Genomic DNA, 16,370 nt, shown 5'->3' on the forward strand with positions numbered 1-16,370 from the left:
GGATAGCCAGGAAGTGACGGACCGGGGAGGACACAGGAAGCAGCAAGGGGTGTGTTTGAAACACGGAGGAGATGAGGGGAAGAGAGGAGGAAGAGAAACACAAACATGGAGAGAGAGACAGAGACGGAGAGAAAGAGAGAGAGAGATACAAGGCGAAGGGAGGAAAGATAGGGGAGAGGAGAAGGTGTAGAAGAGAGAAAGACGGAGATAAAAGAAGAGTGAATCAGGGTGTTTCAAAGTAGTAGAGGAGCAAATGAGGATTTGTTGACAGATTTGTAACTAGTGCACTATAGGCCTGCAATAGACAAGCATGTTGCATGCTAGGGTGACACAGAATGATTCTCTAGGTGTGTATGGCTGACCTTAAAATAACTCTGCGTACTGATATTTTACCAGACAGCCTTGTTCTGTTATTATTGTCCTTTCCACTGAAGGACGTCAAACATGCCTCCTGTTGGATACCACCAGTACAGGAGGGTAGGAAACATAGCAGTAGTGCCCACGGCGGGGGGGGCAGGGCGCCGCCGAGGCCTAGCAGCAGGGCAGGAGGAGGTTTAGGTCCAGGAAGGAGACCCAGAGGAGGGCAGCCATGCCTCGGGGGGGTGAGGGAGGTGGGCGTGTGCTGCGTAGAGGCCTGGGCGTGCTTTGTACCTGTTGTTGGCCGCGCCCACTCTGTGTGACAGGTAGGAACTAACTAGACCAGTGGTGGGGGAAAAAAAATACTCAAATGTTTTGCTTAAGTAAAAGTATCAATACTGCAATGTAGAAGTGCTCTGTTTACAAGTGAAAGTCCGGGAATTCAAAATGTACTTGGAGTAAAAGTACAAAAGTATTGGTTTCAAAATGTACTTAAAAAGTAGAAAGTACTTATGCAGAATGTCCCATTTCACAAAGTTTTCAAATGTATAAAATGCATAAAAATCTTTTGAAAATAGCAGATCTACAAGCTCACAATGGATCGCGATGTGACGCATTGTGAGCTTGTAGTTCTGCTATTTTCAAATGGCCGAAATGTATATAGGGCGGCTGAAGTGGTTTTGTCATAATAATCAAAATCTACAAAGTAACTAGTGACTAAAATTGTCAAATAATTGTAGTGGAGTAAAAAATACAATATTTGCCTCTGAGATGTAGTGGAGTAGAAGTAAAAGTACAGAAAATTGGAAAAACTCCAGTAAAGTAAAAATACCTCAAATTTGTACTTAAGTACAGTACGTAGTTACTTTACACCACTGAATTACACACGGTCCGTCTGGTTGACTCACTTCACTAGACTAGACTTATAACTGACTCAGTAACAGCAAATCAACTGGTTTGGGTTATTTACCGGGCTGGACAAGTTGACTGGCTGTCTTCATGTCTAATTTCTTCAGAGAGAGGCTGATAATGACCTGACTAACAGATGGACTGGGATGATGACCAGTCCAGTAGTCTGGCTGGCTGAATGGCTGGGTGGTTTATTGACTTGAATGACTGATTGTCTGATTGACTGGGATGACAAGCTATAGCTCTGTGAATGACCAATAATGTATTGATTGAATGGTTAGGTGACTTAACGACTGGATGACTAATGGTTATTTGACTCAGTCACTGGCTGGTTGGAAAGTCTACTACAGGCTGGAAACTGACTGTTTGACAGACAGAGTAATGAACCCACCGCTCTGTGAGGTTAAACTGGTATTGATGTTGATGGCTGTGTGTCTTCGTCTGTAAAACGATCGTTAATTTCTCTCTTGATTCCTTGTGAAGTGGAAGTCAATGTCTTCACCGCTTTCAACCTGGCGTCTCTCAAAAATAACCAATATTAGTCGGTCTACAAGCTCACAATTTCGTCGCAAAATGTGACGCGTTGTGAGCTTGTACATCAGCGTTTTTCGGTACAGAAAATTATAAACTTTCGCTGAGAACAAATTCCCCTTTTTCAGGAATGCCCTGCTTCACACTCACACATTAAAACCTGTAAGCTGCCCAGTACAAGCACAGTCTTATGCTGTTTGCTGCTGAGCAGCTCCACTGGTTCAGTTGGGGGTTCAGTGCCTTGCTCAAGGGCACTTCTGCGGTGTTGGGGGTGGGGTAAGTGGTGGCCATTCACTTCCCCACCCTGATTTTTTTTCTGCCGGTTCCAGGGAATTGAACCGGGGAACCTTTCGGGTTGCAAACTCGCTGCCCCCCAAACTATGGTTTAAGTCGGTGGTTTTCAACCCTTTACATATCAAGGTCCATTATTCATTCTGCATTTGAGCCACGGAACCACCATTTGATGAGATTTAGCCTATCAGACCCAGACTTAGAATATTTCGTTATTGTTGGATAAAGATTTTGTCCAGAATTCCATGTTGGTACCATAGGAGAGATAACAGGCAAACATTGATTAAAATAACAATTATTTAATTGAGTAATGCAGATGTTTAACAATAATTTAACTCTTGAGAGCGTAAAATGAATCCAAATTCAACCAAATTCAAAATGAAACCAAATGGACCCTTACGGGTCCATTTGGTTTCAATCTGTCCATCATTTAGCTGGGGACCAACCTGGAACCCCCTCAAGGACCACTGGTGGTCCCCGGACCACTGGTTGAGAACCACTGGTTTAAGTGGTTAACCCAGGGGTTGACACTAACGGTTGCCCGACTGCCCGTGGCAAGTAAATAAAATGTTCAGGCAAGTGGAGTTTGCTTTCAGGTTGCCCGACGGGCAAGTTCTTCATTTATGAACAACAATAATGCTACCTTTTTACAACTAGCAGTTGCTCTCATTCTGTTTTGTTTTTTTCGGCAGGCGATTGGATTTAACATGAATTTGTGCAATTTTCACAGCATTTTATAATGGACGAATAACTTTTCAGGCAAGTGGGCCTGACCTTTGGGCAAGTAGAACATGACCTGTACTTGCCCGACGGGCAAGTGCCTCTGAGATCTTAGTGTCAAGTTCAACCCCTGTTAACCTCTGTCCCTCTTGTCCTTTTTTTCTCCTCCTCCTCCCTCCCTCCCCCCATCCCTCCCTCCCTCAATCCTCCCAGAATATGACAGTCAGTTAGCCCCAGCTGGAGCCCCCAAGTCAGGAATGGCGTCGTCTTCCTACCTGGACCCCCCCAACCTGAACCACTCGGCGCCGCTGCCGCCGCCGGGTTGCGGGGTCAAGTCCCGCTCCGGCGGCGGCGGCGGGCCCGGCGCCACGGGCCTCGGCGGCACCGGCGGCTCGGCGGCGGCGGCGGGGGGTCTGGAGCGTCCGGCGGTGCTGAAGATCTTCCATTACTTCGAGAGCAACAGTGAGCCGTGCACCTGGGCCAGCAACATACGACACGGAGACGCCACCGACGTCAGGGTAAAGACACGCACGCGCATTTCAAGTTCTCAGTCGCCACGTCTGATTTCTGTCATTTAGATCAGTGGTTCTCACATTTATTCTTGTCAAGGACCCCCAAAATGATATGTATTTGGCCACGGACCCCCATCTCAAAATATTTTGTTCCAGGGACCCCCCAGAAGCAAAGATTTGAGTTACAAACGTTCGCTTTAAAAAATGCATATATTCAAAGATTTGCAAGTTTTCACGCTATGAGCTTGTACAGCTTAGGGAAATATATATATATATATATATATATATATATATATATATTATATATATATATATATATATTTATTTTTTTTTATTTATTTTTTATTTTTTTATATAGGTAAATATTCGGAATCTCGGCTCCTGTGTTTTACTATGTATTTTTGAGCGAAACATGGTATTTTCAACTGGGTATAACAAGCGAACAGGAATCGCGATGATTTTTTATTTTTTTTTACCGAAGCACAGTGAAACACTCAGGGATTAGCAACCATCAGGGGATCGATCATACTGGAGATAAATAGTCTCAGAGATTTTGTATAAACGCAAAGGTGAAAGCCTCAGCTTGTGATTTCTTCACCTGGTTGGTGGTATGTAGAACAGCAGGAACACTGTTACTAAAACATCATACATATACATACAGTACATATTGTGTTAATTGTTTAGGAAACAGCACTAGTGTGGCGGCTCCTTTCACGCACCGTTTCACAAATCGAACATTAGGACTAGGATGCCCGCGCGTGCACACACACACACACACACACACACACACACACACACACACACACACACACACACACACACACACACACACATGCTCTCTCTCAAAAGCTAAATGCCAAGAACAAGGTGACATTTCTCTGGAATGAAAGTGACGTGAGCTCTCTCCGTCCCTCTTTCTCTTACTCCTTTTATTCTCTCTCTCACTCTCTCTCCCCCCAACTCTCTCTCTCTCTCCCCGACTCTCTCTCTCCCCCCGACTCTCTCTCTCTCTCTCCAGGGTGTTATCCAGAAGATAGCAGAGATCCACAAGTTGCGCTGTGTGTCCTCACTGGGCCTCCGTCTGGCTCACCTGCGCTCCGAGGCGCTCCATTGGCTGCATCCCGATCTGGGCGTGTCTCACGTCAGGGAGAAGTATGAGAAACAGCACCCCCAGGAGGAGTGGAGGTACAACTATGAGTTTGATTTAAAAAAAGGGCATGTCACAAATGCTAAAATGTTAGCCATTTTGGTTGCAGCAACATGATTTTTTGGGGCCAATTTTCACCAAATTAGGTATACATGATCTCAGGAGTCATGTGGTAATGAGCGTTAAACAGCTTTTTACGGCCTGACTCCGAAGGGGTCAGCTATCTAAAACAGTGTTCGACCTTATTTATGTCCGTATGCATGTACGTTTGTATGTACGTATGTATGTACGTATGCATGTACGTTTGTATGTACGTAAGTCCCCCATTTTTTTGCCTGTCCTTGGGTCCGTCCACGGCTAATCATACAAACCATTACACCGATCAGTGCCAAATTGATTGTGCACACTGACATCTCAGAATGGTGTGAATATTTTACACATTTTGTGCATAACCTATAATCGATCCACCAAACTGTGGATTGATTTGAAGACCCTTGGGCAAAACTAATGTCATCATTATGACATCAATAGAGAGCCATGTTGAACTTATTAGACAAGTTTTAGGTAGGAGATATGTGCCTTCTCTCTCTTTTTTTTCTCTTTTTTTTTTTTTTTTACAGCGTGGCTTTGTAGGAGGCTAGCAGTCTATAAGAGGGTCTGTCTATCTGTCTGTCTGGGGCTAATCTCAGAAACAACTGCACCAATCAACACCAACACCATTTTCCACGTTTTATATTTTTTGAAATATTTTACTTACATTTTATGATCATGATAAGTCAAAGAGCCGGACCCTGAGGCTTAAACCATGCTGAAATATGGAAACATACGATCAACTTTTTGTGTTTTCGCGTAAATTAATGCCCTACTTCAGTGGTTTTAAACCTTTTTTTCAACCCCCAAATTGACACACATTAGCCCAGGGACCCCCATTTGAAAAGTTATGCCAGGGACCCCCAATAAGAGATTTTTACGGCTCTAGCAGCGATTCTCAACCATTTCAATTTCAAGGACCCCCAGTTTAACATGCATTAGGCTACAGACCCCCATTTAATGGCATTTCTATCTCTGGGACCACAATTTATATTATGAAATCAATGTTAATTTAACTCTTAGAGTGTACAAATGGAACCAAATCATTTGGTTCCATTTGTTACACTCTCAGAGTTACAGACCTATAAGGGTCCATTTGGTTCCTATCTATCATTTAGCTGGGGACCCACTGGAACTCCCTCAAGGACCACTGGTGGTCCCCGGACCACTGGTTGAAAACCACTGCCCTACTTGATCACAAAAGTATAAAAAATAGCAGATATGCAAGCTCGAAATGTGGCGCGAAGCTAGCCGTTTTGAACTTGTCGATCTGTGTACTTTTGCTATTTTTGAATTTGAATCCTGAAAAATAATAGTTATGAACATATGAGGTTTCTACCCGACAGAGACTATGATATGTCATATAGACGACTGACGTCACAGACTCTCATGAAGTCTGAGATCAACATGAGAGCCATGCCCGTTATTTATTTGTTATTTTGAGGCTCTGGCAGCCAGGATTCAGTCCTTAATTTAATCAACAAAGTAGTAGTAGCCAGCTGTTAATTAAATGTTTTGCAGGAAGTCTGTTCTAGCCTTCTTTGCAGTGTGACATCATCCTCCTAGTTGGATTTTTAGTTTTTAAAAGGACAAGACTTTTGGCTGCCGTGGTGTCTCAGCCATTTAGCTGGCTCACCACGAAGTCACATGACATGATGCTCCTTTGGGTGTCACAGGTTTTGAAAGTGCGACGCGTGTCACCCCCTCCCCCGCCTCTCTGCATTCTATCTGTCCCTCTCTCTCTCTCCTCTAGTATGGTGTAATGAAGCAGAAAACACCTCGGAACATAAATAGCCTGTAAAGTGAACAGTCAGTGTGTTTGGCCAGCGGATACACTGCAAACCCACTGGAGTCGCACTGCTCTAGCTGCTCTCTGCTGCTGCTGCTGCCAGTGTTGCCAGATTTGGCGTGAGGAATAAGCAGCCAGGTGTATGAAAACGAGCCCAAAAAGAAGCAACTATAGGGCACATGAGCACTTTCAAACCTATATTCATCGACTATTTTCAAAAAAACATCTTGGGGAAAAAAGGAATATTTTGGAAATATTTTAACACCACAAATCCTGCACTCCTGAGTCCCTGGCACAACATATTTTCAGATGGGGGTTCCGTGGACCAATATACATATTAATTTGGGGGGGTCCTTGACATGAACCGCTGGTTTAAACAACATTAGGAGGGCAAGCCCAAAAAAAAAAGCAACTGCACTCTAGAAACAAGCCCCAGAAAACGCCAAACCGCAACGACCACTATTTACAAGCGACCTAACAGAAAAACAAGCCCAAAGTCGCCTGTAATAAGCAGACTTGGCAACACCGGCTGTTGCTGCTGCTGCCAGGCTATTGTTAGAACAACGTCACAGCACTGGAGATGGAACACACTCTCTCTCTCTCTCTCTCTCTCTCTCTCTCTCTCTCTCTCTCTCTCTCTCTCTCTCTCTCTCTCTTATATATTCATCTCTCTGTTCTCTGTCCTTTTCTCTCTCTCTCACTCCATCTCCGTCTCTTGTTTTCTCTCTCCCTCTCATATTATCTGGCGTGTGCTTTTTTTTTACCGTCAAATTTCCGTCCATCTTTTTCTCATCATTCTGTCTCATCTCCACCCCCCTCTCTACCTATCCCTCTCTCTCTCTCTCTCTTGTTTCTCAGTGAATCTTCATGGTTCATTCATTATAGAAGGGTTTATGATTTATTCATCAAGTCCTTGTCCTCGCTTGGTTTCCTTTGTTAACCCATTAAGACCGGGGGGGCGCATCTGATGCACTTTAACCATTATTTTACACTTTAGCTATTCAAAAATAGCAGATCTACAAGCTCATAGCGCGGCACCGAGTGCCGCGCTATGAGCTTGTAGATCTGCTATTTTTGAAAAATCGAGAAAGTCTGGGCAAATCTTTGAATATATATATATATTTTTTTAAAGTGAACATTTTTTAACTCAAATCTTTGCTTCTGGGGGGTCCCTGGAACAACGTATTTTGAGATGGGGGTCCGCGGCCAAATACGTATCATTTTGGGTGGTCCTTGACATGAAAAAGTTTGAGCACCACTGATTATAGCAACAAAAGACTGTTAGGATTTAGAAGACATTTTGTAGAATCCGCAAAAGTAAAGATTTGAGTTACAAATGTTTGCTTTAAAAAACTATATAAATATTCAAAGATTTGCATACATTTTGAATAATGTTTTTAAAAATAGCAGATCTACAAGCTCATAGCGCGGCACTCGGTGCCGCGCTATGAGCTTGTATATCTGCTATTTTTGAATAGCCAAAGAAATCTAAAAAATGACACAGATGAGTTCCCGGTCTTAATGGGTTAACCTGACTGCAGAGTGGTTGGTGGTATCGCACCGCATTTACACACACTAAATTAAACACACTCTGGACCGGTACTGTGAATGATCAAGGGACGCTGTTTTGTTTCGATCAAAGTTATAACCACAGCAAAAATAGCGGATCTACTAAGCTCTGTGACGTCGTGTGTAGATCTGGAAAGACTGGTATGAGTGCCGGTTTTCTGGTGTGTAGAGCGGCGATCCCCAGACCGCCTTGCACCAACAACAAGGATTAAAGTGGATTAAATCAAGGTTAATAAACTAATCCATTTGCACAAAACTTGAAACCTAGTTTAAGAATAATCAGGTTTACATTTAAGCCATCCTTAAATCTTGGTTTTAGTTTTCACAGTGACCCTGGATCAATCTTAATCCTGACGCTCCACAACTTTAAACTCTGTAAACTCAGTTAGGGATTAAACTGCTGAGGTGATTTACATTTTGAAAATGGTTGCATGTTTTTGATGGACTGAAGGACATTTCCTCAGTGGAAAATAAGGAACAACCCTGTTGAATTTTATGATGATGAAGAATGTTTGACAGCGGTACTGATTCAAGCTACTTTTTGATATACGTGGATGACCAGTTGTCTCTTACCGTGTGTGTGTGTGTGTGTGTGTGTGTGTGTGTGTGTGTGTGTGTGTGTGTGTGTGTGTGTGTGTGTGTGTGTGTGTGCGTGCGATAATTAAACCATCCTTTCTGTTCATCTGTGTGTCTCAGATATGAGTTGCGGATACGTTACCTTCCTAAAGGGTACCTCAGTCATTTCTCTGAAGACAAGCCTTCCCTCAACTACCTCTACCACCAGGTAGGTACTGTAGGACACTATTCAACACTGCACTCACTGCTCTGCTCAACACTGTTCAACACTGCACTCACTGCTCTGTTCAACACTGTACTCACTGCTCTGCTCAACACTGTACTCACTGCTCTGCTCAACACTGTTCAACACTGCACTCACTGCTCTGCTCAACACTGTACTCACTGCTCTGCTCAACACTGCACTCACTGCTCTGCTCAACACTGTACTCACTGCTCTGCTCAACACTGTCCAACACTGCACTCACTGCTCTGCTCAACACTGTACTCACTGCTCTGCTCAACACTGCCCTCACTGCTCTGCTCAACACTGCACTCACTGCTCTGCTCAACACTGTACTCACTGCTCTGCTCAACACTGTTCAACACTGCACTCACTGCTCTGCTCAACACTGTACTCACTGCTCTGCTCAACACTGTACTCACTGCTCTGCTCAACACTGTACTCACTGCTCTGCTCAACACTGCACTCACTGCTCTGCTCAACACTGCTCAACACTGCCCTCACTGCTCTGCTCAACACTGTACTCACTGCTCTGCTCAACACTGTTCAACACTGTACTCACTGCTCTGCTCAACACTGTACTCACTGCTCTGCTCAACACTGTACTCACTGCTCTGCTCAACACTGCTCAACACTGTACTCACTGCTCTGCTCAACACTGTACTCACTGCTCTGCTCAACACTGCACTCACTGCTCTGCTCAACACTGTACTCACTGCTCTGCTCAACACTGTACTCACTGCTCTGCTCAACACTGTACTCACTGCTCTGCTCAACACTGCTCAACACTGCCCTCACTGCTCTGCTCAACACTGTTCAACACTGTACTCACTGCTCTGTTCAACACTGTACTCACTGCTCTGTTGAACACTGTACTCACTGCTCTGCTCAACACTGTACTCACTGCTCTGTTCAACACTGTACTCACTGCTCTGCTCAACACTGCACTCACTGCTCTGCTCAACACTGTACTCACTGCTCTGTTCAACACTGTACTCACTGCTCTGCTCAACACTGTACTCACTGCTCTGCTCAACACTGTTCAACACTGTACTCACTGCTCTGTTCAACACTGTACTCACTGCTCTGCTCGACACTACTTTTTTTCACTGACGAAAACTAAATAAAAACTAAATAAAAGCTAGGCTATGATGACTAAAACTAAGACTAAATATATTGACAATTCTGTCAACAAATAAAAAACTAGACTAAAATATTAGTGGAGAAGAGATCCAGTAGAACTAAAAGACAAGTCATGTTATGTACTCACTGCTCTGCTCAACACTGTACTCACTGCTCTGCTCAACACTGCTCAACACTGTACTCACTGCTCTGCTCAACACTGTACTCACTGCTCTGCTCAACACTGCACTCACTGCTCTGCTCAACACTGTACTCACTGCTCTGCTCAACACTGTACTCACTGCTCTGCTCAACACTGTACTCACTGCTCTGCTCAACACTGCTCAACACTGCCCTCACTGCTCTGCTCAACACTGTTCAACACTGTACTCACTGCTCTGTTCAACACTGTACTCACTGCTCTGTTGAACACTGTACTCACTGCTCTGCTCAACACTGTACTCACTGCTCTGTTCAACACTGTACTCACTGCTCTGCTCAACACTGCACTCACTGCTCTGCTCAACACTGTACTCACTGCTCTGTTCAACACTGTACTCACTGCTCTGCTCAACACTGTACTCACTGCTCTGCTCAACACTGTTCAACACTGTACTCACTGCTCTGTTCAACACTGTACTCACTGCTCTGCTCGACACTACTTTTTTTCACTGACGAAAACTAAATAAAAACTAAATAAAAGCTAGGCTATGATGACTAAAACTAAGACTAAATATATTGACAATTCTGTCAACAAATAAAAAACTAGACTAAAATATTAGTGGAGAAGAGATCCAGTAGAACTAAAAGACAAGTCATGTTATGTTTGGTTGTGCTCGGGTGTTACACTCTGAAAATAGCAGATCTACAAGCTCACAACGCGACGCGTTGTGAGTTTGTAGATTGGCTATTTTCAGCATACAACCAAGTGTAAAATCAGCCATTATACATACCAAAATACATTTTAGTCGACTATATCAACTGTAGATTTAGTCGACTAAAATCGTATGATATTTAGTCGACTAAAACTAGACAAAAACTAAAACATTTCAGATGACTAAAATATGACTAAAACTAAATGGACACTACGGCATGGCATGCACACTGCACTATACTCAGTGGTGGACAAAGTACCCCCACCCCAGTACCTGAGACAAAGTATAGATACTCCTGGTCAAATATCAGTATATCACTCAACTACAAGTAAAAGTTATTTGTACCCAAGTGAAATTACTGGAGTACTTGCTTTTAAAAACACTTAAGTATTCAACAGTGCAAATTAAAAGAAGAATAGTGGTGAGTTCAAACCACATACCACACGCTTTTCCACTTCCTAGAAATGAAGGGGAGTCAAAAGTACAATATTTGTCTTTGAAATGTTGTGGAGTGAAAGTCATGAGTATCCAATAATACAAATACTCAAGTAAAGTACAGATACTAAACAAAAAGTAAAGTATTCAAGTATTTAATGTCCACCACTGACTATACTCATTCAACATAAGTAGGCAAGTATAAGTATTAATTCTAGGCCTTAGCAATGTGTTGAAGTATCCCTGAGCAAGACACTTAACCGCCTAACTGCTCCCTGAGCACCGTACTAATGGCTGTTCACTGCTCCTAGTAGTTATAGGACGGGTAAAATGGAGAGGACAAATTTTGCATATGTGCAAATTATACAGTGACAAAAAACACCCCAGAGTGGAGACCAAATTATTATTTTTTTATATACAGTGTGCGTATACTGCGTGTACAGTATGAACGGTATGTGTGTCGTTACTGTCGGGCAGAAACGTCGCATCTCCATATTTTTACTTTTTACTACTACTTCTTCAGTGTAACACAAACATTATAAAAACATAGCAGATCTACAAGCTCACAACGCCTCGTGAAGTGAGGCGTTGTGAGCTTGTACATCGGCTATTTTCACTATTTTAAGTAGTTTTTGAAATAATAATCAAGGGATGGTTTTGGACTTAAAAGATTTCCACCCGACAGCAAAGATATGTATGTACAGTATTTTCTGTGTGCACTGGAGGTATATTCGGTACGTGTTTGTTTTCTCAGGTAAAGAGTGACTACATGCAACACATAGCAGACCAGGTGGATCAAGATGTAGCTTTGAAACTGGGCTGTTTGGAGATCAGGTGGGTACACGTACACGTACACGTACACGTACACGTACACGTACACGTACACACATTATGTTCATACAAAAATCTTCCTCACATATCCCTCACATATCCTGTGAGTTTTACAGGTGAATATAGTTCATGAAATGTCAGTTAATTACCCCAACCATGCTCACTTAGGAGTGTTGCTATTATAGAGAATTTAAATGTACTACTGCTTCAAACTTTAGTAGGTTTTACCTACAAGATATATCATTTCTTATCCCAGAAAAAAGAGAATGTTAGAATGGCTTGTCTGTCTTTTTCTCCGCTTGACTTTGTCTCTTTGCTTACTTCTCTTGTCTGTCTGTCTGTCTGCTTGTCTGTCATCCAGGAGGTTCTTCAGAGAGATGCCCGGGAACGCTTTGGATAAGAAGTCCAACTATGAACTTTTAGAGTAAGAGTCACACTATTAATATAACATCATATACCGGACATAAACCTTATTGATTCGTTCCTGTGAATACGTCAAATTGAATTATTATGTGAATTTGGTCATTGTGATTATGGTTGTGAGTCATAGATGTGTTCTTCTTTTAGGAAGGACGTCGGTTTGAGAAGGTTCTTCCCCAAGGGTCTCCTGGACTCGCTCAAGGTGAGGAATTAACACTGGTTTCTGGGACTTAATATTCACCTCAGAGTCATCAGTGATCAAGTAAAGGAAGCTCGTTTGACAGTAGCTGACATTGTGACTGCCTGTCCAGCTTAACGGCTAAACGACTGATTACTCCTTGGCTTTGTGATTGATTGGACCTAAGCGGATGCAGTTCCCACTGTCAGGTTGTCTCATCATCTGGTTTCTCTCATTATCTGTCCTTTTCTTGACTGTAGTGTAAACCTCTGTAAAAAACGTCCACACCAAGCAATAGAACTAATAATTATTATGTCAGACGTTCTATAGTTGTGGACTTTGATAGTTCTTTTCTTGTCATTCTTGTCACAGTTCAATACAGCAACATTCAGTCTTGCTTGTCCCATTGTGGACCACGGGTGAGTTTTAAGATGGCGCAGTTACATGGTTGTTACAGGACAGTCAGTGTTTCACTAGTTTGGTGAGATCTCCGGCAAGTTGTGATCACCATGTCGACAGTGTCAACATTCTTCTCAATTCTCAGTTTGCTCTCCCTGATCGCCTTTCAGGAAGTCCACTGTATCTTGAAAAGTAGCCTATAATACTCCTCATCACTCTCTGCCTTAGCGAATCTATCTGACTCTGACTTCAATTGCACGGTGCACTGGACCAAAGCGATGTCTGATTTACATGGTGTCACGCGCCGAAAAGTGGTTGTGCGCCACAACGGCGCACAACCAAGTATGACTCCCGCTGTGCTTAATTTATTCTCCGTTGTGCAGTGGCGCGAGCCCATAAATAGCCGATCTGCAAGCTTGCAGCGCGCCGCGGTGTCAGCTTGCAGGTCAGCTATTTTCGTACGCCGGCCCGGAGTATGGATGGGTGATAGAACTGTAGAGGCTACTGCTCGCCAGCAATGTCCAGAACAATTAGTGTTAATTAGTTTTGGGTGTGTGGTTCTAGAAATAAAGGAAAATATAGACATGGAAATACAGTGGTGAATAACAAGAATGTTCTTTCATTCTAAAGTCAAGGAGAGCGTAAAAAATATACATTGTCGTGTACTAAAATAAAGACACGTTATGTAAGCAATGTCCAGAACATTGAGCTTTAATGTCCTTTGGGTGTGTGGTTCTACGAATACAGGAAAATAGACGTGAAAATACAATCATGAATAACAAACAAACAAACAAACAATACTTCTTACATTATTTAAACAGTGTTTCACGGCAGGGCCGGAGTGGGACTCCAAATCTGGCCGGGAGATACACGCCCACCCAGGCCACCCCGATTTTTTTGGGGGGCCCTTTTTTGGGGGGGCCTTATTTTTGGGGGGCCTTACAAAAGGGGGGCCTTTTTGGGGGTTAAAGGTAGGGGGGAGGCCCGCAGCTGCACTGAGCTGCATTGAATTGAAATTGACTGTGGTTGGCCTGGCCTGTGCTTAGGAGAGATTTTTTTGCTGCATCACCTAAGCGCCGCGCTGGCTGTGGATGGCTGGCCTGACCTGATATTTTTTTATTTTTTTTTTCAGGCAGGCCACTAGGGGGCAGGCCACCGGGAATAGTCCCGGTCCTCCCGACGGCCAATCCGGGCCTGTTTCACGGTGTTGCACCCTGATGCTTTTGAGCTTGTAGATGTTAAATCATTTTCAAAGATTTTGACAAAAAAATCTTCTCATGGGGGTCACTGGCATACCATATTTTCAGATGGGGGTCCATGGCCAAATATATATCAATTTGGGAATCCTTGACATGAAAATGTTTGAGAACCACTGCTCTAATTCCTCGACCGCTTCTGTTCTCCTCTTCCTCCTCCTCCTCCTCCTCCTCCTCATCATTCTCAGGCCAAAACTCTTCGCAAGCAGATCCAGCAGACCTTCAAGCAGTTTGCCAACCTGAACGACGAGCAGAGCATCCACAAGTTCTTTGAGATCCTCACGCCCATCTACCGCTTTGACAAGGAGTGCTTCAAGTGTGCACTGGGGGTATGTTCACTCCATATACCATATACCGCTTTGACAAGTAGAGAGTAGAGACTGACCCATATATCCATTCATATATTGGCCCCTATTTGACTTTTTTATGACATGGGTATCGGCAATTATGCATCCAATATGCCCCAATTTTTTAATTGCCCAAATTAGATTTTTCAGATTGGAATCAGATTGTTTTTTAACCCATTAAGACCTGGAAGGCATCTGTGTCATTTTTTGATTTGAGGTAAAAAAAGCATTATTTTACACTTTGGCTATTCAAAAATAGCAGATCTACAAGCTCATAGCGCGGCACCGAGTGCCGCGCTATGAGCTTGTAGATCTGCTACTTTTGAAAAATCGAGAAAATTTGTGCAAATTAATATATTTATTTTCTTTTAAAGTGAACATTTTAACTCAAATCTTTGCTTCTGGGGGGTCCCTGGAACTAAACATTTTGAGATGGGGGTCGGCGGCCAAATACATATCATTTTTGGGGGTCCTTGACATGAAAAAGTTTGAGAACCACTGACGCAGAAACATGCGTTTTTCAGAAAACTGTTAGGATTTAGAAGACATTTGTAAGAATCGGCCTCAGGTCTTAATGGGTTCAAGTCTAAACAGCAACAAACCTCATTTCGTAATGAGTCTCAGTCTGGACACTCGGACTCTGAAGCCTGATTTACACTCGATGCCGTCACTTTTGCTGAAAATAGCTGATCTACAAGATCAAAAAACGTCCTCATTATTGGCTCTACTGGTTCTGGTTGCCACTTTAAACATAGGACAATGACACTATACAGGACAAGACGATATGCAAATCACTACCAATGTGCAGACACCGCCAGCCTTCGATGGAAGCCACCGTTACAGTTCAAGTCATACAAAAACAGCTTGCATAGTGTAGTTAGCTGAACTTTAAAACTCCTCATGTCACGGTCACATTATGGTGACATTGCTTAGTTTGTCCTGAAGGGGGCAGGGCTGCATCATGGTCTGAATCCAGGATGTATGTTGTGCTGTAAAGTTGATATTTGTTGGACAGCGCCATCTTCAGGATGAAAATTATTACTGAAAGAATGATTCAAGATTCAACATTTTTGGATTGTTACATCTCATATGAGTACATAAGAGTGTAATTATTTGGTTATGGTTCATCAACATAGTGTTGGCAATAACAACAACAACAACAAAGAGATTGTTTCAGAATTCAGAATAACAACAGTAGTAACTACTAGTATGTCCATTAGTGATAGCACACTTTGAGGTGCTTGAAGGTGCTGTGTGCATGGGTCCTACTTCTAAATATGAAATCCATATGCAGTATGTTATATTGTGATGTCATATTTAGAATGAGAAGAAGCACTGTGATGCAGAATGCCCGCAGCACTCCAGATTAAACCACAGTCTCAAGGTGCACGGCTCAACAATATCATGAAACTGAGAAAACAGCCAGCACAAAGTAAATGTCCTTTTCACATAGTTTTATTTGACCTCTCCACCGACAGAGCAACGTCATTTTTGAATACCCGAGTCAAAATGCTTTAACATCAACCCTGCTGTTGCTGTTGAGGTTGTTGAGGTTTTAATGAAATATGGCATCTATATGTTCTACCCCTCTTCTCTCTCCTCTCTCTCTTCTCTCCCCCTCTAGTCTAGTTGGGTAATATCAGTAGAATTGGCAATAGGACCAGAGGAAGGAATCAGTTATCTCACCGATAAGGGTTCTACGGTGAGTGTACACACGCACACGCACGCGCACGCGCACACACACACACACACACACACACACACACACACACACACACACACACACACACACA

General features: G+C 43.1%; 1 protein-coding gene across 8 annotated transcripts in view; it reads left to right on the plus strand.

Annotated features, from left to right (window-relative positions):
• Window positions 1-16,370, plus strand: part of LOC311039254 (focal adhesion kinase 1-like) — a 129,629-nt gene that overhangs the window by 38,959 nt on the left and 74,300 nt on the right. For 4 of the 8 annotated variants that reach the window (XM_084048980.1, XM_084048981.1, XM_084048985.1 and 1 more), the window contains exons 1-9: window positions 585-683; window positions 3,022-3,326; window positions 4,339-4,505; window positions 8,612-8,699; window positions 11,901-11,980; window positions 12,339-12,401; window positions 12,545-12,599; window positions 14,419-14,559; window positions 16,202-16,279. In XM_084048980.1, the coding sequence (XP_083905106.1) occupies window positions 590-683; window positions 3,022-3,326; window positions 4,339-4,505; window positions 8,612-8,699; window positions 11,901-11,980; window positions 12,339-12,401; window positions 12,545-12,599; window positions 14,419-14,559; window positions 16,202-16,279 (1,071 nt within the window). In that variant the 5' untranslated portion in view covers window positions 585-589. Of the gene's footprint in view, window positions 1-584; window positions 684-3,021; window positions 3,327-4,338; window positions 4,506-8,611; window positions 8,700-11,900; window positions 11,981-12,338; window positions 12,402-12,544; window positions 12,600-14,418; window positions 14,560-16,201; window positions 16,280-16,370 lie in introns of those variants that run through there. The other 4 variants (XM_084048986.1, XM_084048987.1, XM_084048984.1 and 1 more) reach the window with 1 other exon arrangement.

This window comes from Gymnoscopelus microlampas (assembly GCF_963454915.1).
Source record: "Gymnoscopelus microlampas genome assembly, chromosome: 3".
NCBI classification, from domain to species: Eukaryota; Metazoa; Chordata; class Actinopteri; order Myctophiformes; family Myctophidae; genus Gymnoscopelus; species Gymnoscopelus microlampas.